Here is a 25,111-nt window from a genome sequence, read left to right as displayed (position 1 = left end):
GCTTCAAAACTAATAAGGAACGGTAAACATAACCTACTTAGAAGAGATACAGAAACAAGCACTACTCAAAGCGATTACATTTATCTTGTTTCTAAACCTCTATTTTTAATTAAAAATATAATACTTCTGGAAAGTCTCTTCAGTCTTTCCAGAACGTTTAAGTGTTACGTTACTCATTTAAAAACGGAACTGTAGAATTCACTTATATGAATTTCTTACCAGCACTAATGACTTTTTCTATCTCCCTTAAATTAATTGATAAACTGATAGATCTACTACTAATAATATATGAAAGGGAACCTGTGTAGTTATCCCGTACTACAYTAAACTTGCCAAGAACCTAAAGTATTTGCTGCCCAAGGTATTTTTTCCCCAGCATATCACACTGACTTTTCAAAGCTGGTACTTGAAATTACCCTAAAACCTGTAGCTTGGACTTACAACGTTAGCTGAGAACAGAAACGTGTATTTTAACTAGAAATGACAAGGCAAAGAACTGTTTACTGCTTCAGCTACATCTCACTAATAACAGTTTTTAATTTATTTTCTCTTAGCACAAATAGAAAACAAAGGCTCTTAATTTATTCCCTGGAGACTAACTGGAAACAAAAGAWCTGGCCTAGTTATTTCACTGCAGACTTGCAAACTTTGCCACAGGAAAGCAGTAAAGAACTCAATTCATTCTCTTCTCTAGAAGTGATGCAGTATGACAGGTTTGAAAGAAATTAGCTATGAAATAGATCGTATCTCCACAAAACAAAGACTAATTAGATCTACTTATAAATCGTTTCCTCATAACCCCAAGAAATCCAAAGTGCCAGGGAGCCTTCTGTAGCTCTCTGAGCTGCGAGTAGCAGCAGCACYGCATTTCAGACAGCCACACTGAGCTCAGACAGACGAAGGTGCCTTTTCCTTCATCTCCCCGGTTTTCTAACCCATCCAGCTCCAGCGTTTTCGGCGCACAACATGCTACAGTTCACTTCCAAGCACGTTGTGGCAGACGTGGAATTGATGTGGAAGGAGAYAGGGCTACACTGCGCGATGGCGAGCGGCACCCCGCCGCTGCGCTGCATGCTGCATGCTCGTGGGCCCGCCGGCTTGCCACRGGGCCCCTGGAAACCGGGGGCGAAGCGGCACGAGCAGCTCCAGGACACAAACCCGGGCTGCTGCTGCTGCTGCGCACCATACCGACCTTGTGCTGCTCTGCTGCTCCCACTGTCTGCTCCACATTTGCAAACTCCCAACTAAGGGAGCGCAGAAAGGGAAGAAGGGGAGAGAGGAGACTTCTCCCAGGCTCTAGTCCCCCAGACCACAGCTGRAAAGGCAGGCCGGAAGGCGGACTTCACGCAAGCGCGAGGAGCAGAGCRCTGTGATTGTACCGTCCTGGCGGAGAACAAACTGATTCAACACGGCAGGAAGGCATGAAAGCARCCAGGGCCTCTGGCAGCTCCAGGAAAGAGCCGCCCCAGCGGACACGAGATGAAGAGGCAGAGCATTCCTTATTCTGTTTTAGGACTGAAACTAAAAAGGTTTGGGTTTAACAGAGTGTGGTATCCTGAGAGGGGGTAGGTGCAGCAACCTAAGACTCCTGAACGTGTTTTCCAAGAAATCGCCCTAGGAACGATACAGCCGACAGAGCACAGACTGCGTTCAAACACTGCCAACCACAGCTCAAGGCTGAGAGAAAGTCTTAGGACTCTATCGAAGAGTACCGCGGGGTGCGAGAGCCCAGCAGAGCTCAAAGACGCAGTCAGTCCGGTAACGGTAAGAGCCCGTCCCTCAGAGGAGCCGGGGCGGGTAGCAGGCGTCCTTTGACCGGCCCTCAGAAAGCCTGAGAACATCCTGTGCACAGCGAGAACAGTTTATCGTCACGTTTGATGAAGCTTCTTAAATCGTAACAAAGTACAGCGAAAGATGACAACTATTCACACGCACCAGATGTTGGTTTATGACKGAGAAGACAACTGAGAAGCATGTTAGGAACTACTATTAGTGCTGAATTTCAGTTATTCKCCTCGTATAATCTCAGAACCAAGACAGAATACGAGGGACAGAAGTGATATTTTATGTAAGCTTTGGCCTGACATTTACCTATCTTCCCAAAAATGAAAAAACAGAAAAAAAGACACAGAAGGATGCAGTGGGTTTTTGTGTGCAAGGTTTTTTTTTAACTAACTTTTTAATTCTTCCACATCAACACTGATCAATCTAGCAATGATCTCAGCTCCTCCGCAAGTTTTATTGTCATGAGTCATTAACTCATTCAGACCTTCAGAGTCTGTCCACTCTCCAGGAATCTTTTATACACATTTAAAATATACCGTTCTTCCCTGAAAGCTGATGTTATCAGAATTTCCAATATTTCACAAYATTTTACAACATTTCATCTTCTTTCGACATTTTGTTTTTCTCTTCTTGCAGCACTTTTCACCTAAAAGTTGCAAAGAAGATGGTCTACAGTTTTTACTTTTCAATCAATTTGACTAAGAGTGTTTTTACTTTCTCACTTGAGAAGTTATAAAACAGAAGTGGCATTTTTATACTGAACTGCAGTTCAGTAAGAGTAAATGTCATCACTTTATCACATGATAGACTGAAGCTTCCTACTGAGGATGCTTTGTATCCTCAATTTGAAAGACTAAATATTTGCTTTTCTATTATATCCAGGGATATAATYGGCCAGGAAAGCACCCAAAATATAGCATTTACAGAAGCATGTTCTCTCCAGAGAAACTATTTATTAGCCGACAGCCACATACAAAATTAACAAGTAAGCAAAACCAAATAAAATAAAAATCAGCTTTTTTCAATTGTAATTAGTAGTGACCAACTACKGTATTAGCCAAAGCTGACAGCAGTGTCTGGATACGGACCGTAACATGTCTTCAGTACTATATCGAGTTTAACTCTTCATTATAAGCATATTACAACACAAAAACAAATCAAAATACACAAGTGGTTATCTGTTCCRGTGGATCATTCAAGTACAATCTCAAACTCCAGTCAGTATTTAGTGGCAATTCCCACAAACTGAGAAATTTGGCTGTGATTACAGACAAGTTTTCTCCTTTTTTTCATCTCCAGCAATGACACTTAGCAATCCTCCAAAAAGAAATAGTCCTATTTAAGCACCTATTTGCTTAAACACTATTTAGAGAATAAAAGTTAGGATTATWTTTTGTGAGAAAGAGCTGGAGCTCTTTCTGCAGGACAGGCAGAGGAAGAGCCTCTCCACATTGCCTCAGAAAGTCAGCTCTTCTTAAGAACAATTTCCTGCAAGAAACCTCCAAGAATCGGGATGCCTTTGCTCAGTAGCAATAACCCAACTTTCAAAATTACAGGAAAATTCTTTGCCTACAAAACTGAAATTAGGGAACTTACACCATACTTGTGTGTAATTTAAGTCATTACCGGAGACTTTGACTGATACATGTTGTGACTTTTTTTCCAGGAATCTACCCACAATAATGTAGCTGCTACACAAATAAAGTTTAATAGCATCTTTGTTAAGAAAGTCTGGTAACTACAAAAAAATGCAGCCCACTTCAGCACATTTTCAGTAAATCTTGTGGTTTTATACACTAGGTAGTTGACTATGAAATCAAATCAAGCAGATAATCAAAACACTTAAGGAAGCATCATCTTCAAGCACTTGCCAAGGATTTGCCTTCTCTGTGGACTTTCATCTGCCAGTTTAGCGCAACCAATGACTGCATTCCAYTTTTCTTCAAACAAAACAAAATAAAAAACTCCAAATGCTAAATTCACCTGCTAAGAAAARAAGTGTGCTTTCAGGAAATTCCCGTTGGTAATTTTTCCTCCATTTTCAAATTTTCAGAGAAGCAAGGTTCTTTGGCTAGTCATCTTTGACGGGTAGAAGGAACACTTTATAGCACAGCAGCAACCCCAGTCTCTAATGTCAGAGGTTCGCAGTGGGGGTCTCTTGTTTGGAAGGCAGTTAACGCTTCACTGTCACGCCGAGCTCTGCACCTGGGCTTGGGCAACAGAAGCTGCGGCTGGGAGAAAGATGCTGATCGGGGCGGCGGGGCAGTGGAGGGAGGAGGAGGAGGGGGCAGAATTTAGCCTCACATCCCAGAAAGCCAAGAGTTTGATCCCTAGACCTTGGACTCTGTCCTCTCCACATCTCCTTCTCAACAGTGTATGGGAGAGGACTGTTTTCCTACTGAAAATATTAAAAGCCCAGAGGCTCCCCTCTTCTCTCTGAGAAYGAAGGCTCACAACATCTCTTCCTCATTAAGTTTCACGTTGGGAACCCAGAGCAAGACAACTGCAGACAGAGCCACACGCTCCCCACAGACCCTGGGTTCAAGTTCGCCTGCYGCTTTGCTCTTCGCAGCCTTCCACAGACCAACTCTGCTAACGCACCTCTTCCTGGTGAAGACTTCCCATAGCAATTACTAAATCACGCAGCAGCTAGCAGCTTCCAAACTTCCAAAAACGAACCGACCCTGGGCTTTCACGCTCCTAACTGCAGTCAGTTTGGACCGATCTTGCAGAACAAAATGAAAGATCTGACTTGCAATCACGGTTTAAAAGACACAAATGAAAAATCACAACGAAGGCAGTCCGCCAGACGAGGGAGAGTAGCGGGGGTGGGAAGGAGGGAGGGGAGAGCCGCCGGGCGGACCCCAGGGCGCCGCACGAAACGCGGACCTCTCCGCGGGCAGCGCGCAGGGGCGGCGAGCAGCCGAGCCCGCCCGGAGCGGCTCGGCTCGGCTCGGCGCGGCGCAGCGGGACTGCTCCCTCCTTCCCTGCCCGCCCGCCCCCGCCCGCGGCGCGCCGGCCCCCGCTCAAAGCCCGGGGCAGGGCGAGCGCTTCATAAGGCGGCGCCGCCCGCCGCCGCGGCACTGCGCGGCTCGGCACGGCGCGGCTCGGCTCGGCACGGCCCGGCCATGGAGACGGGCGGCTGCCGCATGGGCGGCGCGGAGCCGGGCGCGCCGGCGATGATCACGCTGGAGGACCTGGACGGCATGGCCGAGGAGAGCCCGGACTCGGCGTACCACAGCAACGGCAGCAGCCTGGAGGAGGAGGCCGAGCGCATGGAGGACGAGGAGCAGGAGCGGCTGCTCAGCTACTGGCAGAGCGTGGGCCGCGGGCACCAGGTGGACGTGCCCCGGGGTAAGAGCCGCCGCCGCGCCGCGCCCGCCGCCCGCCCCGGGGCTCCCGCCGCCCGCCCCGGGGAAGGCAGCTGCTTCGGGACCGCCGGGGCTCTTCTCACAGCAAGCCTCCCGGGCTGACGTTATTAAACAGCCGATTATTTTCGATTTCCAGACAGGCATACTTTTTCAGGGACTTTTGTAACAAGTCAGGTAACTCCCAACAAGCTGCAAAGGCTAACTGCAAACTTACTTTATTCAGAAAACTTATCTGCACTATCTCATGGTGAGAAGTGAGATTTTAGCATCTCCACTGTTCAGATAAATTGTTTTCAAAGAGGGAGGGAAGGGGGAAGAAGGATCCTTCCCCCCTCCCTTTTCCCTACTTGAGGTCTCCAAGACTTAAGCAAAAACTTAGACTACTTTAGACACTACCAAAATGAAACAAGCAGTTATTTTAAAAGTTTTTATATCCCAGAGTGTACAACCTGATTTTCTCCCTCCTTTTCAAGTCAYGCTGGAAGTCTCATCTTTCTAATATTTTAACCAGGAAAATTAATTAGTGATTATCCCTTAGGCTTTTAAAAAAGAAATGGCCCTAAGAAATCGCATGTGAACAGAGTTCACTGCTTTGCCAGTGGTCCCCCTTCTAGTAGTCTTTGAACGCAGTGCACCCGAAGAAATGTAACCCCGTAGTTTTGATACACACCCCAGCAGTCACACCGGTTTGCCTCTGTGGCAAGTGCATTAAAATCAGGCCTCAGATGCTGCAGAGAGGAAAGGGAGGGAGAGCAGAGAGCCTCCCAGGTGAGGCACCAAGACATGCAGGCTAGCCTGCTCCGAGGAGYTGCTTTGTGTCTATAAGGAAACAAGATTCCTTCCCCTGAAAATATCCAATACACCAATTCCTAGAGATTTCAAAGTCCTGTTTCAAAGATTTAATAGGCAAGATACTATGTTTAGGAAATGTGGCAAAATACTGTTTTGTCACATTTTAGTTACTATGTTTTTTTAGTTACTATGACTTTATAGTGCTAAGCAAATACTTAAGAAAAAAAAATCACCTGAAATAGTGTTTCAGGTATTATCCAGGGCTCTTCACAGTGATGTTTATTACCAGATGCAACTCTTAGTTTGCATTCCCAAGTATAATAAGGTCAAACAGTCTTATTTTTTTCTTAGACTATTTCCTGGAATCAGGAGCCAAACAATACTTAGGAGCAAACCTGAGCAGGTAAGGCTCTCTTCTAGACTTAGGTGAAAGGAAAGAGATCCTTTAAAAATAAAGGGAGCGGATATGTCAACAGTGGATTGCATCTCAATTAGAGCAGCCTAGGAGTTCATCTGATTAGTTTACATGGCCTATTTAAAGTTCACGTTAACTCTTAATATCTGCATTTAGTACTCACTACAGTCAACTAAAGCATCACTGAGCCTCAGGAAATACAAAGAGAAAGCACAGATGATGTCCGGTGAAGAGAAACCCCCTCCCCTTCAGTAGGGAGAAAACTAGGTCTCTGCTTCCCACGCTCCATCTAAGCAGCTGGCATCACTACGGCACAGTTTAAGAGAGGACAAGACCATTACTTGGCCAGCTATTTACAGCCGTACGGGCAGCTGTGGAGACAGGACACTGCAGACCTTAGCAACAGAATGTGTATTTTGTGTAGTCTAATGAAACAATCTGCAAAATGAGAACAGTGCCATCATTCTCATCAATAGCTTTCCACTCCCACAAGCTCTGACACCTCTCTGCTGTGGTGACAACATATCTTTTGAAAAGATTTGCTTCTTAGCTTTTGTTACCACCTTTTTGTGAATAACAGGAATATCATAAACCTTCTAAAAAAATACAAGATTTCATGAGATTGACACCAGCTTATCAATTATCTTCCAGCCTATCAGTTTATCACCGTTAAGGGCTTAATGCTATAGACTGACTCACTGGACTATGCCAGACTTATCAGCAAAAGGGTGAAAGAAAATTTAAGATGCAGAAATATATAACCTAGCTTTCTTTCCTTGAAAACTCTATTTTATCTTCTACGAGTAGAAGCAAAAGATGTGCTACAATACTTTAAATTTCTCAATTCTAATTTCAATAAGATTAACAAACAAGATCAGAAAAGTTGCCACCAATCAAAACCATCCACTTGCTAAAGCATAAAATTGTCTAAGATACTCAGTGTACAGAGCAGCATGCTCTGAGACCAGGTGTCCTGGCTCCAGATCAAACTTTGGATCCTGAATAGTAGTTTCCTATCAACTCAAATATTCCTCTCACGCAGAGGCTGCCACACAAGCAGCAGCACAGCTGTGTGGGCACAGAGGCTGCTGGAAAGCCTTAGCATCTGGCTGCCAAAGGGCTTGTGCAGGGAAGGACTACAGAGGCACCATCACCGGGGCATTCCAGCAGTGCAGGCTCACAGCCAAGCCTAGCCTGAGTCAAGCACTGCAACTGCTGGCAAGACAGTGCTTGTAAACACCTCCCAGAGCTGTTTCCCAATTATTCTCTCCAAGGTGCACAGTACACTGTCCAGTGGTTCTTTTCGGTATGRAGATTTGGTTCCTAGTATTGTAAAGGCTGCCTCCTCTCTTCTGGAATGATAAAGTTTTGTGGGCCTCTACATTAAGGCAGGTCTGCTCAGGTACATTAAGACATGCAACATTTCAAACTCCACTTAATCTTGCTACTACATACTAGTCTTGTCAAATGCGCGTTATCACTATAAATCCCTTTGTAAAGATTTGCCTCTTTTGTAACACCTATCTATAGTACCAACTGTAATTACAAATTTGAGGTTTAACTAAACAGTCTTCACCTAGCTACACTGCTACAACTCATTATCACCTTATTCTTTGTTTTTTTCACAGTAGTATTTAAGGTAAAAGCTTTGACTGATAGAGGACATGTAGCTCAAGCAACTTGTTTGTTTTGTATTTGTTGCAAATAATAATCCTAAGTACTATGCAAGTTAAAATATGTATAATACAAGTGTTAGAATTGAATGATGCAGTGAAGCTGAACACACRTTTTACCTGTGTGCGTCTGTCTGTCCTGGACACTCAAGTCTGAAATGGGACATCCACAGTGGAAGTATRGCATCTGATCCTCCCCTTCTTGGCAAGGAATATACTCTTCTTTTGAAGTCCCAGCTCAGCCTTACACTTCAGTTTCCCAYAGGCCTTTGTACTCTAAGAGTACTTGGGGCAGTAGTGACAAATATTCAGAACCTTTTTACTGGCCTTTTTTGATCTGTAACTAAGACTGATACACTGGAAAAACCATCCAGTTCTTTTCAGAAGCTCATCAATAAATACGATGAGACCAGCCAGCCGTGGATGAGGGCTGCACGCCTTCTCCCGACAGGGCAGCGATTCTCAAAACCTTCTCCTACTTCAGTGGTTGAGCTCATCCTGAGGCATCTCCCTGCACAGACACAGTGGCCCTCAGTAGCAGGGAGCTTCCTCTGGAGAGATCTCCTCAGCCCAGCTCCTTGCTCCACCTTTTTCTGTTGCCACAGCCACTCACTCCCCCAGAATTTGCCAGAGAATTGATTGAAGTAGGTAATGCAGCCAGAGTTTCCCCCCACTTCAAATGTTGATGCTACTTCCTCCTTGTTTTCTAGATGCCAAATTTAATGCATGCAGTCTAATTCTAACATTTCTAAATTCTCAAATACAAAACAACTGAAGCTGAACTTGGAGCTACCTGAAATCCTGTAGAGCTGGGCTCTCATAATTAATTAAATTAATTAAATAATTAATTTAATCAAAAATTAAGTATTTTTAACTTCTACTGCTCCCAAGGTAAACTAGCTAATTCCACCACTGTATGATCCTCTTTGTAACATTCAGTGAAGGCTAATGAAGCAAGCACTCAAAATGGAAATGAAATAAAAAACTAGCTTGCAAGAAAATTAATTTTGAATATAAAGATGGGCTTCAACAGTGCACTGACAGTCAGGCATAGATCCATGAACTGAAAAATAAAACTCCTGAAAGGACTTTTGATAATTGTAGCCTCATTCTCTATATTAACATGCAAAAAAAAAAGTGATCATATTTATCAATAGAGAGTTAAACTTTTTAGAGTCCTAATATTTCCTAACTTTCAAGTACTCTGATTAAAATTCAATGTTGGATGTCTAATTTATTTCTATTTTTACTTTCAGCCTCTGAAGAGATCAACTTTAAATATCAGTTATTTTTAAATTTATTTCTCAAAGACTATTTAAAAAATGCTTAAACTACAGTATAGCGTTCTCCCCTCTATTAGAAAAATCTCTCACTCCAAACAGTCTTACAGCTGAAACCCCTGCACTGGATGCCAGGAGATGTGGGTTTGATTCCTAGCTCAGTTATAGATTTACTAGTGATCTAGGCTAAATTAATTCTGCATCTTAATTCTTGTTTTCTCTGAAATGTGGATAATATTTTCTTCCCCACATCATGCTGCTTTTTCCACTTAAGGGAGTGAGGTATTTAAAGTGCCTGAGAGCAGGGATCTTATTTCAGTTGAAGCTTCTACTCCTTTTCAGGCATGTGTTTGATATATACCATGAAGTAGAATGACAAATTTATATGCAATTATCAAACACTGTACAAAAATAGATTTCTAAATCCTTATCAAAGTATATAAATGCCTATATCATCCCTCAAATCCCTTGAGAGACAATGGATCTCCTTTGAAAGAGAGGCTCCAAAAACAGAGTGGGTTCAGCCTTCAGTTCCTAAGATTAACCTTATATCATAGAATTTCCAAGCCTTTCTGTCAGGGATCAAATTCTAAGCAGAATATATTTATGAAGTGCAGTTAGAATCGATGCCAAGGCAACCACAGCAGCAAACACCTAACCCCGTCACATTTAAACTACCAAACTGTAGGAGAACAGAAGTACTAGGCTATGCACTAGCTCTCTTCCCCGCTTTGAGCTCGTCTGGGGAGCGTAGTGATTGCTACAGACTAGGGTGGTTGCTAGTGGCACTGCTTCTGCAGAGAAGAGGGTCACTACAGAATTCTTACAAAATGTGAAAATCATAAAAAAAAAAAGTCCAAGGATGTTTTAGTTTCATCTCCATGTTGGTAAGTGGGCATGCAGGTATTTAAGAGCTCTTCAACCAAAGTTAAGCATTAACATTTAGTCTGCTTCACTAAATGATCCCCCACTAGCAGTGTCAGAGCTCAGATTTAAGGCCATACTCAATGCCCTTCTTGTTCAGACAGAAGAAAGGGGCAAACATAGGCAGCATGCAAAATACAAGGTGTTCCAATTAGTCAAATAAAACTGGTACATTTTGTGTAATCCATACTAGTGCTTTATGGTAACTATGACTAATCTGAGAACACYGAAGCACTTTTTTCAGCCAGGTGTAATGGAATCTGACAAACAGAAAACAAATTATGAGACTTGCTTTACCCTACTCCTATGTAATTTATTTTTCAGTTATGCCATAATCTTATGAGAGGTTGGAAGGAGCCTCTGGAGGTCTCTAGTTTAACCTCCTGCTAAAAGCAGAGCTAAATTCCAAGTTAAGCTGCTAACTTTTAGGTTTCGGGTTGATCAGGGCCTCACCCAGCTGAGTGTTAAATGCTTCCCAGGACAGAGGATTCCACAGCATCTCTGAGCGCCTGTCCCAGTGTTTGACTACCTTTGCTGTGGGGTTTCTTTTCCTCCCAAATACCTACTRAAAATTTTCTATGCAGCAACTCACATCTGCTGCCTCCCATCCTGTCATCATCTGTCTTCAGGAAGAGCCTTATCCTTCTCTGTAACTCTTACGTAGTGGAGACTCCAATTAAATCCCATCCCTGCCTTTGCCTTCTCTTCCCCAGGCTGAAGGCATCCAGTTGTCAGCCTCCTTCTATGCCTCACACCCCCAGACAACCTGGTGGCCCTCCACTGAAGTACCTCACGTCTGCCAGTGCCACTGCTGTACCACGGGGCCCCAAACCAGGCACAGCACACGAGGGGCAGCTTTATAAGCGCTGAAGAGAACAACCACCTCCCTTGACCTGCTGGCTGCAGCCTTGCTAATACAGCTCAGCAGGCAGTTAGCCTTCATCGCTGCAATTGCACACTACTGACTCCTGCTCAAGGTGTCCACCAGGACCCCCAAGGCCTTTTCTTTAAAGTCTCCCTCTTAAGTTGCAAAGAAAAGTTCGYAATCTTTTCTACTTCTTGATAAAATCATTTGTTTGCCTTTTCTCTTTAAATCCTCTTCTYCTTTGAGGACTTATTAGAAAGGCTTGCATAAAGAAGTCATCATTATATAATTCCCGTTAAGAGTCAGAACTCCACTTTACCTACACTGAACCTGGATCATCACGGCATCACAGCTGGAATGCACTTGCTATGAGTTTCAGCAATAACACTCCCAGGGATCATTGCTAGCAGTGATTCACACATCATAACTGGGTCTCAATAACAAGAGCTAGCCAGGACGTGAGTCCAGCCCACAGCTGTAACCCATCCTGCACRGCACCATCTGCTTAGGTGCTGCAGCTGCTGAGGGACAGCACTGGCTTCACACCTGCAACCATTCTGATTAACAAGTAGCACTGAAATTTGCATAATTTCAAGCTTAAAAGTAAAATATCAGATGCAAAACATCCAAATAATAGTTTCCACAGTAATGTTTTCTAGAACGTGTGAACAGGAAGAGCCAGCTCGATATACTACTTGGTGCAAACACACATTAATCCAACATAGAAAGAGTTGCTAGAACTGGCAATATCATCTGCACTGAACCAGAAAACTGCCAGAGGCATCTCTAGGTTAATGTTTAACATCAAAAGCCTTTAATAGATACTTGTACAGTTGGAATATATGAGGAAAGAGAGTAAATCTGCTCTATTAAGCAGTATAAACACAATAGAAGTCAATTAGCTATTCCTATTAATATTGGAAACCAAACCAAATTTGTTCTAAACACAAAATCCCCCAAAACGTAACAGTAAAATGAAACATTTCATTATTATTTCTATAGTTTTACTTCTAAAATTTAAAACACGTGATTTCATTGCAGACATGGCAGAGCCAATTCAGCAGCTGACTAGAAATAACAGTCCCCAGGAGAGACAGACCATCCCCTTCACTCTGATCCAGCGCAAAGAAAAGGTAATGTTTTCATTCTCAGCATTTTCAGCACTCATACCTAGCTCTCAAAACTATTTTCCTTTATAAAACTATTTTTATCCATACAACTGGATAGGTAGTTGGGCATTTTGTTTTTAACACCTTGCCATTTTTTGTGTCAATTTTTCTTTTTTTATATRACTAGAAAGTGGCAGGAAGGTCAGAAGATGGTCAGAAATTGCAGTATTTGTGATTATTTTAGAATTTAACAAACTAAACTCACATTTTGACATTTAACATAAAATGCTCATTTTGATCACTAAAATCAATGCAGTTGCCTTGTTACTGAATGATAATTAACATGACTATGTAAAAAGTAATCGAAAGAGATTAATATCTCAATTTAAAACCAAACTTGTCCTTTTGTATCATGGATCATTATCAATGTGTAATTTACAAAAACGTCTTATTCTCTAATAAAAAACTGAAATTGATGTCCAAAAAACTGTTTATAGCTCAGAAAATGTGCAACTAAGTGTCCAACTTTAACTGACAAACCAAGAAAATCTTTACTAACCGGGTGTATGAAGAGGTAYAATGTATAAGGTATAATATCACAGTAAGTTGATCCACAAAATTCAAATTTATCAATATCACTATTTCAGTTGAGTATTTTACCTAAACAGTTTGGGACTCCAAGCTCAATTTTGTTGTAATTAGATAACTAGATGTCCACTAACGAGGTTAAAGATAGGAACTGCTTAGAAGCATTTCCTCAGTGGTATTGTAGTAAGTGCAGATTAAAAAAAAAAAAAAAAAAGTCTTTCAGTGTTAATTTCAACTAAATATTTAGTACTGCAAATGCAAAAGCTGACAGCTCCTTATTTTTCAAGGAAGACCATCTATATTAGTCTGCTGAAAAAATATTTTTGACCAAGGTCAGGAGCATATCCTTTCTTGATTTATACAGAAAGGATTAAAACTTGCACATTCATTTCAAGGTCATTTAACTACATCTTTAAATTGTCAGTGATTCTCATATTCAAATAAGATGCATACACACAAATTTTGCATTGTTTTTGTATATTATTATATGCCAACTTAGACCTTGAAATGAAGTGCTTCTAAAGCTCTACACTGTGAACTAAATACTACACAGAATGCACTTAAGCTGACACTCGGACTTAAAATCATTCCTATTGCTCGCCATTCTCTACATTCAGACAAGCTGATTTCTATATGTTATAAGCAAAGCACTGAAATACTGTGTGAAGTTTTTTTAAGTGATTATCTTAAAATACAAAATTACTACCTTACTATGTTTGCAGCTTGGAGATCTGCTTTATGAAAAACGTCAGTATGGAAAAGCCAAGTGGGCTTGTATAAAAATGAAAGAAAAACAGTATGAACAGAGCATATGTCTGGGATTCATGAAGCTTATGAGGTACATCTGTGAGCAGAATTCCTCAGGTAATTGGCTACCACAGTTCTATATTAAAATTAWAGTGATCATATTTATGAATCAGTTCCTTCTAATTACAGGGATATTTTTATTAATCTTTTCCAAATATACTGCCCTCTCTATATTTTATATTTTCCTGCAAAATAGCCTTTCCACTAAAATTTAAAATGAAGTATGTCTCTTTCTGCATRTGTGTTAGAAGAGAACATCTAAAGGCAAGTGATCACTGAACTGATTTCCAAAGGCATTCTGACCACAGCAACGGCTTGGGAATGGAAACTGGCTGTTTCTGTAAACTCTCAGCAATAAATAACATTTTTGCTATAGAAGCTGAGTAATTTACTTTTTACAACAGTATTTAAAAAGCCTGTTCTAAGAACGTGTTCAGAGTTTAACGCTAGAAGAGACCATAACRTCTTGCCTCCCTGATTTTAGCTCTTAATATGTAATTTGTGCATGTCTCAATGGACAGCAAACACTTGTGTGGTTAATACATTTTCCAGAAAGCTAATCTTTTTTTTTTAAAAAAAAAAACTCAAATACTTTAAAAGGATAGCAAATCCTCCATGTTCTTGGATGTGCCTTCATCAAAAATATGTAACTAGTTTCCAATCTAAATTCATCTGGTTTCAACSCTGAGCCATCAGCCATTCTCCAGTGGATTAAGAAGTACTGCAATCCCAGTGTGTTGCTCTGTAAAGGTCCTTATGTGTCATTATCAAATGAATTTTAATGCTTTTTTTCCAACAAACTAAAAATATCTTAAATTTATTTTCCTTCTTCAGGTATTTTCCCCACTCTCCCCATTCTGTTAACACTTTTAACGTGGCTTAAAAATCATTTTGGCCCCAGAACAGTGCACTAAAGTTGTTTCCAAGTTGTCTACAGAAGTTCTCACATCAGATCACTACTACTTGCACTATCARGATCATAACCTTTTACTACAGCATGTAAATGTATAGCTGCATTTGTTAACAGCACTTAGACAAAGCCACAACACAGCCCTCTTGTGTAGCAAATGCCTACATTCTTTGTTCTCAAATATTTTAAAAAATGAGTTAACTGCAGTTTATAAACACAGCCCTCTTAGAGGAGCAAAGAAGCAGTTATTAAGTCAAACTCTGCCCTACATGTAGAAGGGCTCACCAAATACTGCATTTCAGACAGATGTGCCCCATCGATTTACACATATGCACATGTAGCTTGTATATACATGTGTATATTTATATATATAAAAATATATAAAAAATACACTCACATGCACATTAGAGACATAATCAAATGCTACTTCCAACTTGGAATACACGAAGACATTTTCTAAACCATCCTACTGAATTCCAGTTAGCAATGAAAGTCCCGTCTGTTTGTGGTATTCACTTTATATTACTCGGTAGGAGTTCACGAGTTCAGAAGTCGAGCACAGCACGCAGGCCTCCCTTGGTATTTTCTAAAAGTCCCGTATGTCTCCTCAGGACTGTACTTGGGGATAACAATACCTATTGTGACCATAGTGCACACAAACGAATCTCAGTCGGAGATCACCCAGTCAGTGACAGTGGCATACTACCTGCCTGAAGTACTGCAGGACCAGCCACCTCATCCTTTTGACTCTGACATAATCATTGAAGAGTGGCCTTCTACTATTGTTTATAGTAGGTAAGAAACATTTTAATTTTGTTCTAGTAGTAACTATGAAAAATGCATTGTTTCAATTTGGACAAATTAWGTATTTTAACTTAAATTCTAAAAGCTGACAGTAACACTTGTTTTTCAGTAACTGTTAAAAGCTGCATGCTTTATGAAACTGGGATATTCAGGAAATAACAGTTACCAATTTACTTGGGAAAAAAATGTTTCTGTAAATGTGAAATGTAAAAGCATCTCAAAACACAGAATATTCCATGGAGCCGTGAACAGAGTGCCTGACATACCACTGAAAATGCTGAGTTAATAATAAAATGTAATCTCRGAGATAAATCATAGTGAAGTAGGATCATTTGTGAATTATGACTAAATAACTTGAGAGGAGGAAAAATTTTTAGGCTCTGGAAAAATTGTGAATTTTAAAAAGATCTTGATATGAAGTTGATTGTTACAGGAGCTTCAGAGGAGTCACCAATGAAGACTCTATAATGAGGGAAATAAACCTGCTGGCAGAAATTCTGGAGTCTCCYGAGTTATGTTTGCAGGATACATTCATCATTGCAGGATATACAAATCCAGCTGCTGCTAACCGACTTAATGAAATATGGTTCCTTCARAGACCATAGTCTCCCATTTCTCTCAATTACAAGATTCTGTTTTGATTTCATAGCAGAATACTGCAAGTGAATCACATGAGACTAGAATATAAATACTCAAAGAATTTWRAAAAGTGGCTTTTAGCCATTTAGCAAGACAATCAATAAAACTTAATAAACGTACAAAAGTAACACTTGAAACATACACARTTTCCTACATCAAATTTTACATTTTTTAAATAATTGCCTAAAGGTGTTAAAAAGCTCCAYGGATTAGTTCACCTTATCTATTTTTTTGAACAAGATAAGGGAGATAGAGACTTCTCTCCCCACCCACTTACTAGCATCCCTAAACTGCTTGTGGCTTGGGACTGTCTTATGGCAGATCTTGGAGTCTATGCCCTGGGGCAGGTAGTGCTGCACCAGCTCCAAAAAGGACTCTTTAGGGGCTTTAAATGGGGAACATACTAAAAYCACCTCACGTGTAGACTACGCTTCAGAAAGAACTTTCAGGTCTTCATTTTTGAAGAAAATTGCTAGATTTAGGCAACTGGGATTAAACCAAGAAGCAAAACTAGGCCAGTGCTGACTAGTTTTGGTACTGTCACCCACAGAGCAGAGATTCTTAATGCTTACCTCAAAAAGCATTTAACCAAAGTACTTTTTAACCATGAGAAGARACCAAGAAGTCAAAACAGTCCTAGYGCTCATTAAACTTTTGACAGCCAAAGTTAAGGTATACCTTAATCACACACTCATAAGCAATCTCATCACTGTATGTGGTATCCTCAGATAGAAAGTATCATGCTCAGCTGATCATCTTTCTGAATACTATGGTCTTATAATACAACTTTGCTGAATGTTAATACGCTGCAACTGGAGTAATCTGTTAGTTAATTTTTATGCTCAACTTTTCTAGCAATACTACATAATTAAAGTTATAAATAGGACACATATTTCATAAAATCACAGAAAGATTTAGGTTAGAAGTGACCTCCAACAGTCATTTGGTCCTACCCTCTGCTGAAAAAAGGCCAGCTTTGATGGTAGAGAGGCAGCTCAGGGCCTCACTAGGTCATAACCCCTCTGGGCCACTTTCTAGTATTTGACCACTCTCACTGTGAGAATTATTTTCCTAACATCTAATTTTCCATGTTGCAACTTGTTTCCTTTATTCTGCATCCATGTGATATATGGTAATTCTTCAAGTTAGAAAACTGTTAGTGTAGCATGCCGTTTTTCAAAGAAGAGCTTGTATAATTCCAAATGCATTGGAAAGTTTGAAAGCACTATTCAAATTTGACTATATATTACAATTAAAGAGCATCTAATGCACTTTAGAACTGGATTACCAAATATATATATATATATATATATTTTTTTTTACTAGAAATCCCTTAACCTCCCCCCTTAAAAATCTGATAAAGTTTAATCGTATTACTTAAATTAGTTCACAAAGTATATAAAGTTTCAAGAATTATATCACCAGCATTGTTTATCAATTACAAGATTTATGGCTTTTGAGCTTCTGTGTTCTGCGGTTAAAACAACACACAAGCTGAGCCACTGTCTCTTAGTGCACAGTCCCATTAATTGGCCAACAAAATGGATTTATATAGTACTYCTGAAAAAAAAAGTACAAATCAAGAATTTTAAGCCTGCTAGCACCACAAGGCTTTCTACTGCACAAAACCCATCTTATTCTCCAAATTAAAACCTCTTACTGTGAAGCTCAGTCAGAAAAATACAGGCTGGAAGCTGGTTGATCACACTTAAGCATGATCAAGATGCCCTCTAGTGCTTGCTGTCCACAAAAGATGACTTCAGTAAAACAGCAAGCAGGAGAGGGGGAAAAAATACCCTTGTTTTGAACACAATTAAACTGACAGCATTTGTGGAAGAAACAAGCAGTCACCTCTAATTTCTCCAGCTCTTCAGACATTCTCCACTCAACAACACAAACATTTGTATTGCCACAAATTAACTAGATTTTAAAACCGATCTCACTCAAAAGACTGTGGTTTGTTTTCTGTTTTCTTCCCCYGAAAGCTGTCTGATCTGGTTTGCCAGGAAGCTACTCTGGTTTGCTAGACGGCAAYACAAGTGCTTGTGTCGGTTGTGGCCACAACTAGGAACCACTTTCTTTGATGAGGTGACAGTGTAAATGCATGTCAAGGTATCCGTTACTTAACGGGACAAGACGGTGAAGATACCAGTCATGCATCTTTTATTCTTCTAAATTTGTTAAAATCATAGATGCTCACAGCCAGAAAAAAACACTCAGACTTCCTTTTCAACATGTTCAATAGTTTCCTGTCTGAATACCCCTGAATTTACTGACCATCGGGAGTAGCTATTTTAGCTTTGCTTTTTATTTATTTTTAACATTTCTTCATTTTGTTAGAAACACCAGCCAGTATTAAAGTAAAAGCTAATAAGTTGATGGAAAATAATAAAAGCTTTATTATTTGGGATAATAATGCATCCCAGGTTGCATAACAGGTTTTGTTTTGGTCAAAAAAAATATATAAAGGCAAATAAAAATACATTTTGACCTTTAACAAAATTCTATGGCACATTAAAGAAGTTTTTGCAAATTGATTGTTTTTGACAGTTATAGAAATAATATGGATGTTTTTGTAGAAGAAATATCTAATAGCTATAAGGAAGCAACTAACTCCTMGCACCAGAAAGCATTGATTTGTATATATTTTACATAAAAAACTATTGAAAAAAGTGGTTACTATACGGTACATCTCTTTTCATAGGCAATCTTCACCTGAATATTTCTGTGACTCAGCTGCTTATGGTATGGTATAGAAGCATTTTGTTACTAAAATATAAAAATGAGCTGTTTATCTGAATGTGCTGATATCCTAACCACAGCGAAGCGTTCAATGTTGTTTTATGTAAAACTGTGAATTCTAAGATAGTATTTATTTTGATTTATGTTAGACTGCTTATGCTGCTGAGAAAGAACCAGTTAATCTTAAGTTTGAAGATACACTTCATGGCTATGGAACACTACTAACGTCTATAAATAGCCCTCACAAAGAAGGGCACTAAGAACTGCATTTTGTTTTTCATTGAGACACAGAGCATACTTAATAGCTACATCACTGAATGTTATAGAAATGCTATTATTCAAAAATAACATTTTAGAAAGCTTGAAAASTTTTTCAAGCCTGCTTACCTAACTCCTGTTATTGGAATAGGTATTTTATTATCCATGTATTGCTGTGCTTTGTAAGCCATTAGTCAAARGATTCTCTTTTTTAATTTGAAATATTTGATTTGCACTATTAAAAGGAAATAATAAAACATAATTCACACATATTTTGAAAAATTAAATAAGGTAGCCTTAGAAGAAAAACATTGCCCTGCATACTGTGTATTTTTCAAACATGTGTTAGTGCCTAAAAAGTTTATTCCAGTTATTGTGATACTCAGGGCCTTGCTTATTGTATGTATACAAATATAAACATAACTAATTTTTCCAGCATTGTTGAGTTGTGCTGTTTTACACTGCCCTCCATTTTCACTGAAATGTTCTTGTATTGTTATTGTTTGTTAAAATTAAAGCTGATTCTGTTGTGCAGAGAGTACGCCTGAATTTTATTTTTCTAACACTGACATACTTTTCTTTAAACGTCTGTTTTAGAATTCCATGTCTCAAARTCTCTTTATTGCCATCTTTCCTTTGAACAGAAACAATGTAAGTCACAAGATACTATTTTGAATTCACAAAACCCACTTTAGCCCCAAATTTGAAATGGTCACCATAAACCCCAGAAGTCTTAACTTTTGAAAAAAAATTCTTTGAAATTAACATGCCTATGTGGAGCTGCACATGTGCATGCTGCAGGCAGCAAGTCTGCTGGCAAACTGCTGCTCCTCCTCACTGCAACCCCATTTGTGCGAAGTATTCAGCATGGACTTGTGCAGTTCTTACCGGAGTCACAGAATGAGTTAAGAGCCATTTCAGAATCCAGCTGTAGAGAAGCAGTATTTAATACAGTGATGTATGTATTTGAGTTTTCTCTCTTCCCAAACCTAGACCCCTTTCAGAAGGTACCTCGCAACCGATTCCTTTGGGAAGGAAAGGATCACAGCATGTGCTCATTACTTCCTGTGGCTGCACTCCCATACTCTGATATCAAAGTAAACGGAYGCCAAAACACATGAGCATGTTAAACACTATAAAAGACAACTTTAAGGGCATGGCTGAGGCCCAGCATCATTCTGCAGGAAACAGCACAGCTACAGAAACATCTCTGTAAAAAACGAGGTATAGAAGCCACTTTTGAAGGAGCCAAAATCTTTAAGATTTGGGCATGGTTTGCCCATGCAGTCTGAAAACAGAATGCTGGAAAAGACTGGGTAACCTCGCCTTCACTGTCTTTGYTATCAATGTGCACACAAGAGAAGTCTTATGTTCCAATTAAAGTAGCAATTCAAATGCAAATGTCAGATCAAAGAAAGGAAATGGAAACCACTGAAGCCACAGTGGCAGCCATTACAATTAAAGGTTTGTCCATACTCCACAGTTACACTAGATTAGTCAAACCTACATGCTTATTTCAGTTTTAATCTAAAAGCAAAAAAACTCAGACTATCTCACCAAAATCAATATGAGCATTGACGCATCTGTCAGGATGCAAAACTAGTTTTTAAAGACTTCTGGCTTATCAGTGGAACTTTTTCATTTAAATAAGCTCTAAAGTTAACAGTTTGAAAACAGCTGATCTAAAAAAAAATCTAACTCTAAATACAGAAAATGGAGGTGCAGATTTGCCTTCCAATGGTCTTCACATTGATTACAAGCAAAATCATTATACTTTTTAACCTAAAAGCACACTTCAAGGGCAACAGTCCCCTACAAAACTTACTTCTACTTTTTAATTTTTCTTAACAAAAAAATACCTCTTCATTTTGAACTTTTCAGAGTGATGGCTTACATAACACTATGTGTCTGCTTATACCTARTTCCTGAGTAGACACAGACCATTACCCATCAACTGGCTAATAGTTCTGGTACCTGCTAATCTGTCCTATATTTGAGCAGTAGCTACTGGTAAAAAATACTCACAAGAAAAAAAAAGGAGGAACTGTATACACTTACAGAGGAGTTAAAAGCTCTAATGATTATTCTTAACAAGGAAAAAAACATTTTAACCAATATACTATTTATGTAAGGTTGACAATAACCTGGATAACACAAATRCAGCAACTCCCAACCTCTCCACACTACTGAATTCCAACCAAATTAGGAGAAGCCCTCAATTTAGGGCTCAAATACCATTTTTACAAGGAGTCCTGAAAGCAGATACAAAAATTAATTTGATARTAAATTTCCCATCAGAGCTTTAAGTTATTGCAAGGTAATACATATCACCAGTGCAAAATGAACCAGTAACTGCTGTAGTTGAAACCATGTTTTTTTTCTTTGCCTTCTATTCAAAGACAACATGAATTGCATAAGAAAGTGTTAAATTTGGAAGTTATTACTAGACTAGATAGAGATGTTAAAGAATCACTATTTCTTTAGTGATGCTAACCATTAAGCAATAAAGAAATCCAACAACTCACCCGGATATAAGCATTCTGAAATTCTACTAACTCTTCACCAAGTGGAACAACAATTTTTTCCACACACCGTTCATGTGAATAAGGCTGAATTTCTGGAGAATCTTCAGAACACAGCTCTATCTTCGCAATGAGTAAGTTGGTAATAACTTGCTGCACAGCCTATTTGAGAAGTCACAAAAAAAAGAACCTAATTTCTTATCACTCCAGTGATGCAAGTCCACAGCACAGGAAGGCAACTATCTCTGTATTTTAATAGGCCTTGAACATAATAATAAGGAAAAGGTACTTACTGTCTATATAGATGGATGAAAAACAAAAGACTCTACAATTCAGAATCTTAAGTATGTATGTAAATAACCTATATAACCAATTTGTGAATGGAAAAATCATGCAATTGCCTTTGTATTTGGGTGATAGAACTCTCTTCAGGSTTGAGTGTGCTGTAAAATATCTCAAGAGACATTACCAGGAGCWAGGTGGCAGATGTACTAATACTGCAACAGTTGAGAAATCTGGTAGCTACAGGACATGTCCAGCTGGTACTGGGTAGCCTAAATACACACTGCCTGCACCATGACAGAGCTACAGCCACTGCCATACACCATCCCAGAAGAACACGAAGTTTAGGTCTTGCTGATTAAGACCAAAAAAGCCTAAAAAGAACTCTTTAAAGTTTTCTCCATTTAGCTCYTCTTTAACATTAAAATTTCTGAGCAATAAACAACTCACATCGCACTTATTTTTGTCAAGTATTAATGTCTTGAAAAACTCCAYATAGAACTCAAGCTACACAGCTTTTCCTCAGAGTGAATTTGGAGGTCCACCTGCCTTAGACTGAAAACTTCATCCTTATTTATAATGATCCAATAAACTGTACTCAATGAGGCCATTTTGCATTGAGAATATATTCTTCTTGGTTCAAGCAGGTGTGCATTCTCAAACAGCAAAAGGCACRTTAGCAGTTTCACTACATAATCTTACTCCCTTTAAGAAAAGGCATGGAAAAAGTAATAAAGTCTATAGCAACAAAAGGCAAACATTCAACATCCATTTACAATGGATTGTAAAGCGGTACAATTTTTATTTGGAACTCTAATAGACCTCAATATCCTCCATGGTATTCACCTTGGTATTAAACATAGCTTCTGTTAAAACCATTACTCTAACCAYGAAAGTAGGTTCAACCCACCTTTGTATCGCTGCCTGGTGTGGCACTGAGGGCCAAGATCCGAAACTGATTTGTGTATTTGCTTAGTTCCTTCACAACCTAAGAGGAGGAAAGTTTCATGTTAATATCATTACAGGTGATTATTTGCAGGTACAAATATCAAGTAGTAAAGGCTCACAAAATATTCTAAAAAGAGCACATCTAAATTAAAGTGGGAACCAGAAATTCCTCAACTGATATTTTTATCCAAGAACATTTCATTTTGATTATGTTAGCCTATTCCACTCAACAGAGTGAGTTTGATAAGTTATAGGAAATGATTTTTCACTTGATTTAACCAGAAGATTAACAGCATATTAACCCAAATAAGCCATCAAAAAAGAGTTTTAAGAACTTCTCTAAAAGTAAATTGCAGATGGTTAGTTCCATCTAATCTGAATCTTGATTAGATGAAAGCTGCTGTGAAAAATCACCTGAGCCTCACTTAATTTTTCAGTAGCAATTAGGAAAAAAAATGAAAATTCCTTAGAGCTCCCAAATTCTCATCCTACAACCTTCCACGAGAACAAAAAGGTGACAATTATCTTAGTTGCTGAACATTCAAGCAATAGCCARACTGCCTCTCTATTTCATTTTCCTGCATAGTTCAACTCTGCCAGTACTACCARGGAAAACACTGTTCCTTCTCACCAACTGCCTTGCACTGCACAGATAGAAATAGAAAAACAATTACAAGTAATAACAAATATAAAAGCAACAGAAAATAAATGAATGGAGACTAAAGAATATAGAGGAACCCAATTTATGCTTATAGTAAAAGGCAAGAAGAAAGCCTGCTAATTTCACARGTACAGGGACTGAGAAGAGCTGATACAAGATTTTTTTTCCTCTGTAATTAAGATGACTCAAATGTCAATGAATACAAATCTTGGCTATATGTCACTGAGTGATTAACATAATAGCAAGAAAGTTTTAAGAAATGTTTTATATAGTGTTTTGAAATAAAATAACCAATAAGCTTAAATTACTTGAAACCAAAGTTACTATGCTCTAAAAAATAAGAGAATGATAARAGAAAAAACTGCAACAATTGTAAGTCAACATACATAAAAAACACCTTTTCTGAAAAATACCTCCCTCCATTTAGGAGTTATTCAAACATTACATAAATATACCAGTSTACACCTGCAAATATGAACACATCTGAAACAAACAGCATATTTGTTTCTATTTTCATAGCCTCTGTTCAAAAAACATTTGAAAAAAAGAACATGATTTTATTCAGACATTAATAACATTTCCATCTCATCTAATCTAGTTTTAACATAGCTTGTACTTAAAAKCAAGGTGTTTGAGCACTGCTCCTTTTCCAAAGCAAGCTTAGGAACTAAAGAACAAGATCCCTACAGCAACGATACCAGCAACACTTCCAAGAGAACCTGAGATTTTGATTTTTTTTTTTTTTGTAATCATGTCCCACAGGTGGCATTCGTCCCTCCAGTATTACCTGACAGTAGGCGTGATTTCCAAGAGCTTTGTGGGCTTCATCAATAACCAAACATTTAACCTCTACAGCAGGGCAAGTTCCACGGGAAAGATCATTCACCATTATTTGCGGTGTGAGGAAAAAGACTCTCTTGAGAGTCCATAGTTCCCTCCGATTGAGGACCTGGGTTCCCCCTGAAAATAAAACAATGTTACTAATGTGTTTAACTGCAAACAAAGCATGCAAAAAAAACCCTATGAGCTGAGAAGGACCAATGGGGCTGGCGGATCAACCCCAGCCTTGGGAAACGAGTGTATTTTGACAGCACGTTGATGCGATTCCTCTTTGGGGGGGGGGGGGTGAATGCAATGAATGGGGAGATCTTTTGCAATAAAAGAGCGAATCCAGAGCTATGGCAAACAACTGGAAGGAAGACGGAGGCGTCACCCCATCAGCCCCTGGACTCCAGCCTAGCGCRTCACCCCTGGCAGCAGTTTGCCCTTCGGAAGAGGCTACAGGCGCAGCTGTCGAGGCCGTTCCTGCCGCCAGCAACCACCTGCAGCGCACAGRGCGGGCAAAGACCCTCAGAAACAAGCTAAGCGCCCGGAGCCCGCCAGGCCGCGGCCCCAGGGGCCCCGCGCTACCTGTCATCTCGGCCATGTGGCGGGCGGGGATGCCCATGAGGCGGGCGCAGGCCTCCATCTGCTGCGCCACCAGCGGCTTCGTGGGGGCGAGGAAGAGCACCTTGCCCGAGGGGAACCAGCGGTAGAAGTTGTACATCACCACGGCGGCCACGAAGGTCTTGCCCAGCCCCGTGGGCAGGCACACCAGCGTGTTGGCCAGCAGCGCCGCGCCGGCCATGCGCAGCTGGTAGCCGCGCACCGGGCAGTTGGTGGGGTAGATCCAGAGCGCCCCGGCCGCCGCGCAGAAACCGCCCCCCGCCGCCGCCGCCTCCCCGGGGGCCGCCGCC

General features: G+C 40.0%; 2 protein-coding genes across 3 annotated transcripts in view; one reads left to right on the top strand and one right to left on the bottom strand.

The window, feature by feature from the left end:
• The window catches only part of FANCM (FA complementation group M), a gene marked incomplete at its 5' end in the record, with an annotated part of 79,095 nt that extends 53,985 nt beyond the window's left edge, over positions 1-25,110 (bottom strand). Inside the window, 4 exons of the mRNA XM_085297874.1 lie at positions 21,488-21,646; positions 22,677-22,754; positions 24,163-24,335; positions 24,786-25,110. Coding sequence (XP_085154000.1) covers positions 21,488-21,646; positions 22,677-22,754; positions 24,163-24,335; positions 24,786-25,110 — 735 coding nt within the window. The remainder of the gene's footprint in view (positions 1-21,487; positions 21,647-22,676; positions 22,755-24,162; positions 24,336-24,785) is intronic.
• Positions 4,807-19,500, top strand: LOC146599832 (heme-binding protein 1-like). 2 transcript variants are annotated; one of them, XM_085297857.1, is made up of 5 exons: positions 4,807-5,139; positions 12,147-12,238; positions 13,525-13,666; positions 15,131-15,314; positions 18,667-19,500. In XM_085297857.1, the coding sequence occupies exons 1-5, from the start codon at positions 4,914-4,916 to the stop codon at positions 18,716-18,718; spliced, it is 696 nt and encodes a 231-aa protein (XP_085153983.1). In that variant the 5' UTR covers positions 4,807-4,913; the 3' UTR covers positions 18,719-19,500. The 2 variants fall into 2 exon arrangements, with proteins under 2 accessions (XP_085153983.1, XP_085153982.1); XM_085297856.1 differs by having other exon boundaries at positions 15,757-19,500.
• Position 25,111: the final 1 nt, after the last annotated feature.

This window comes from Rhea americana, unplaced genomic scaffold, assembly GCF_003343005.1.
Source record: "Rhea americana isolate MKP2758 unplaced genomic scaffold, rheAme1 scaffold_131, whole genome shotgun sequence".
In the NCBI taxonomy this organism is placed as follows: domain Eukaryota; kingdom Metazoa; phylum Chordata; class Aves; order Rheiformes; family Rheidae; genus Rhea; species Rhea americana.
The sequence above is the reverse complement of the archived record's forward strand: the minus strand, read 5'-3'. Positions and strand labels throughout refer to the sequence as shown.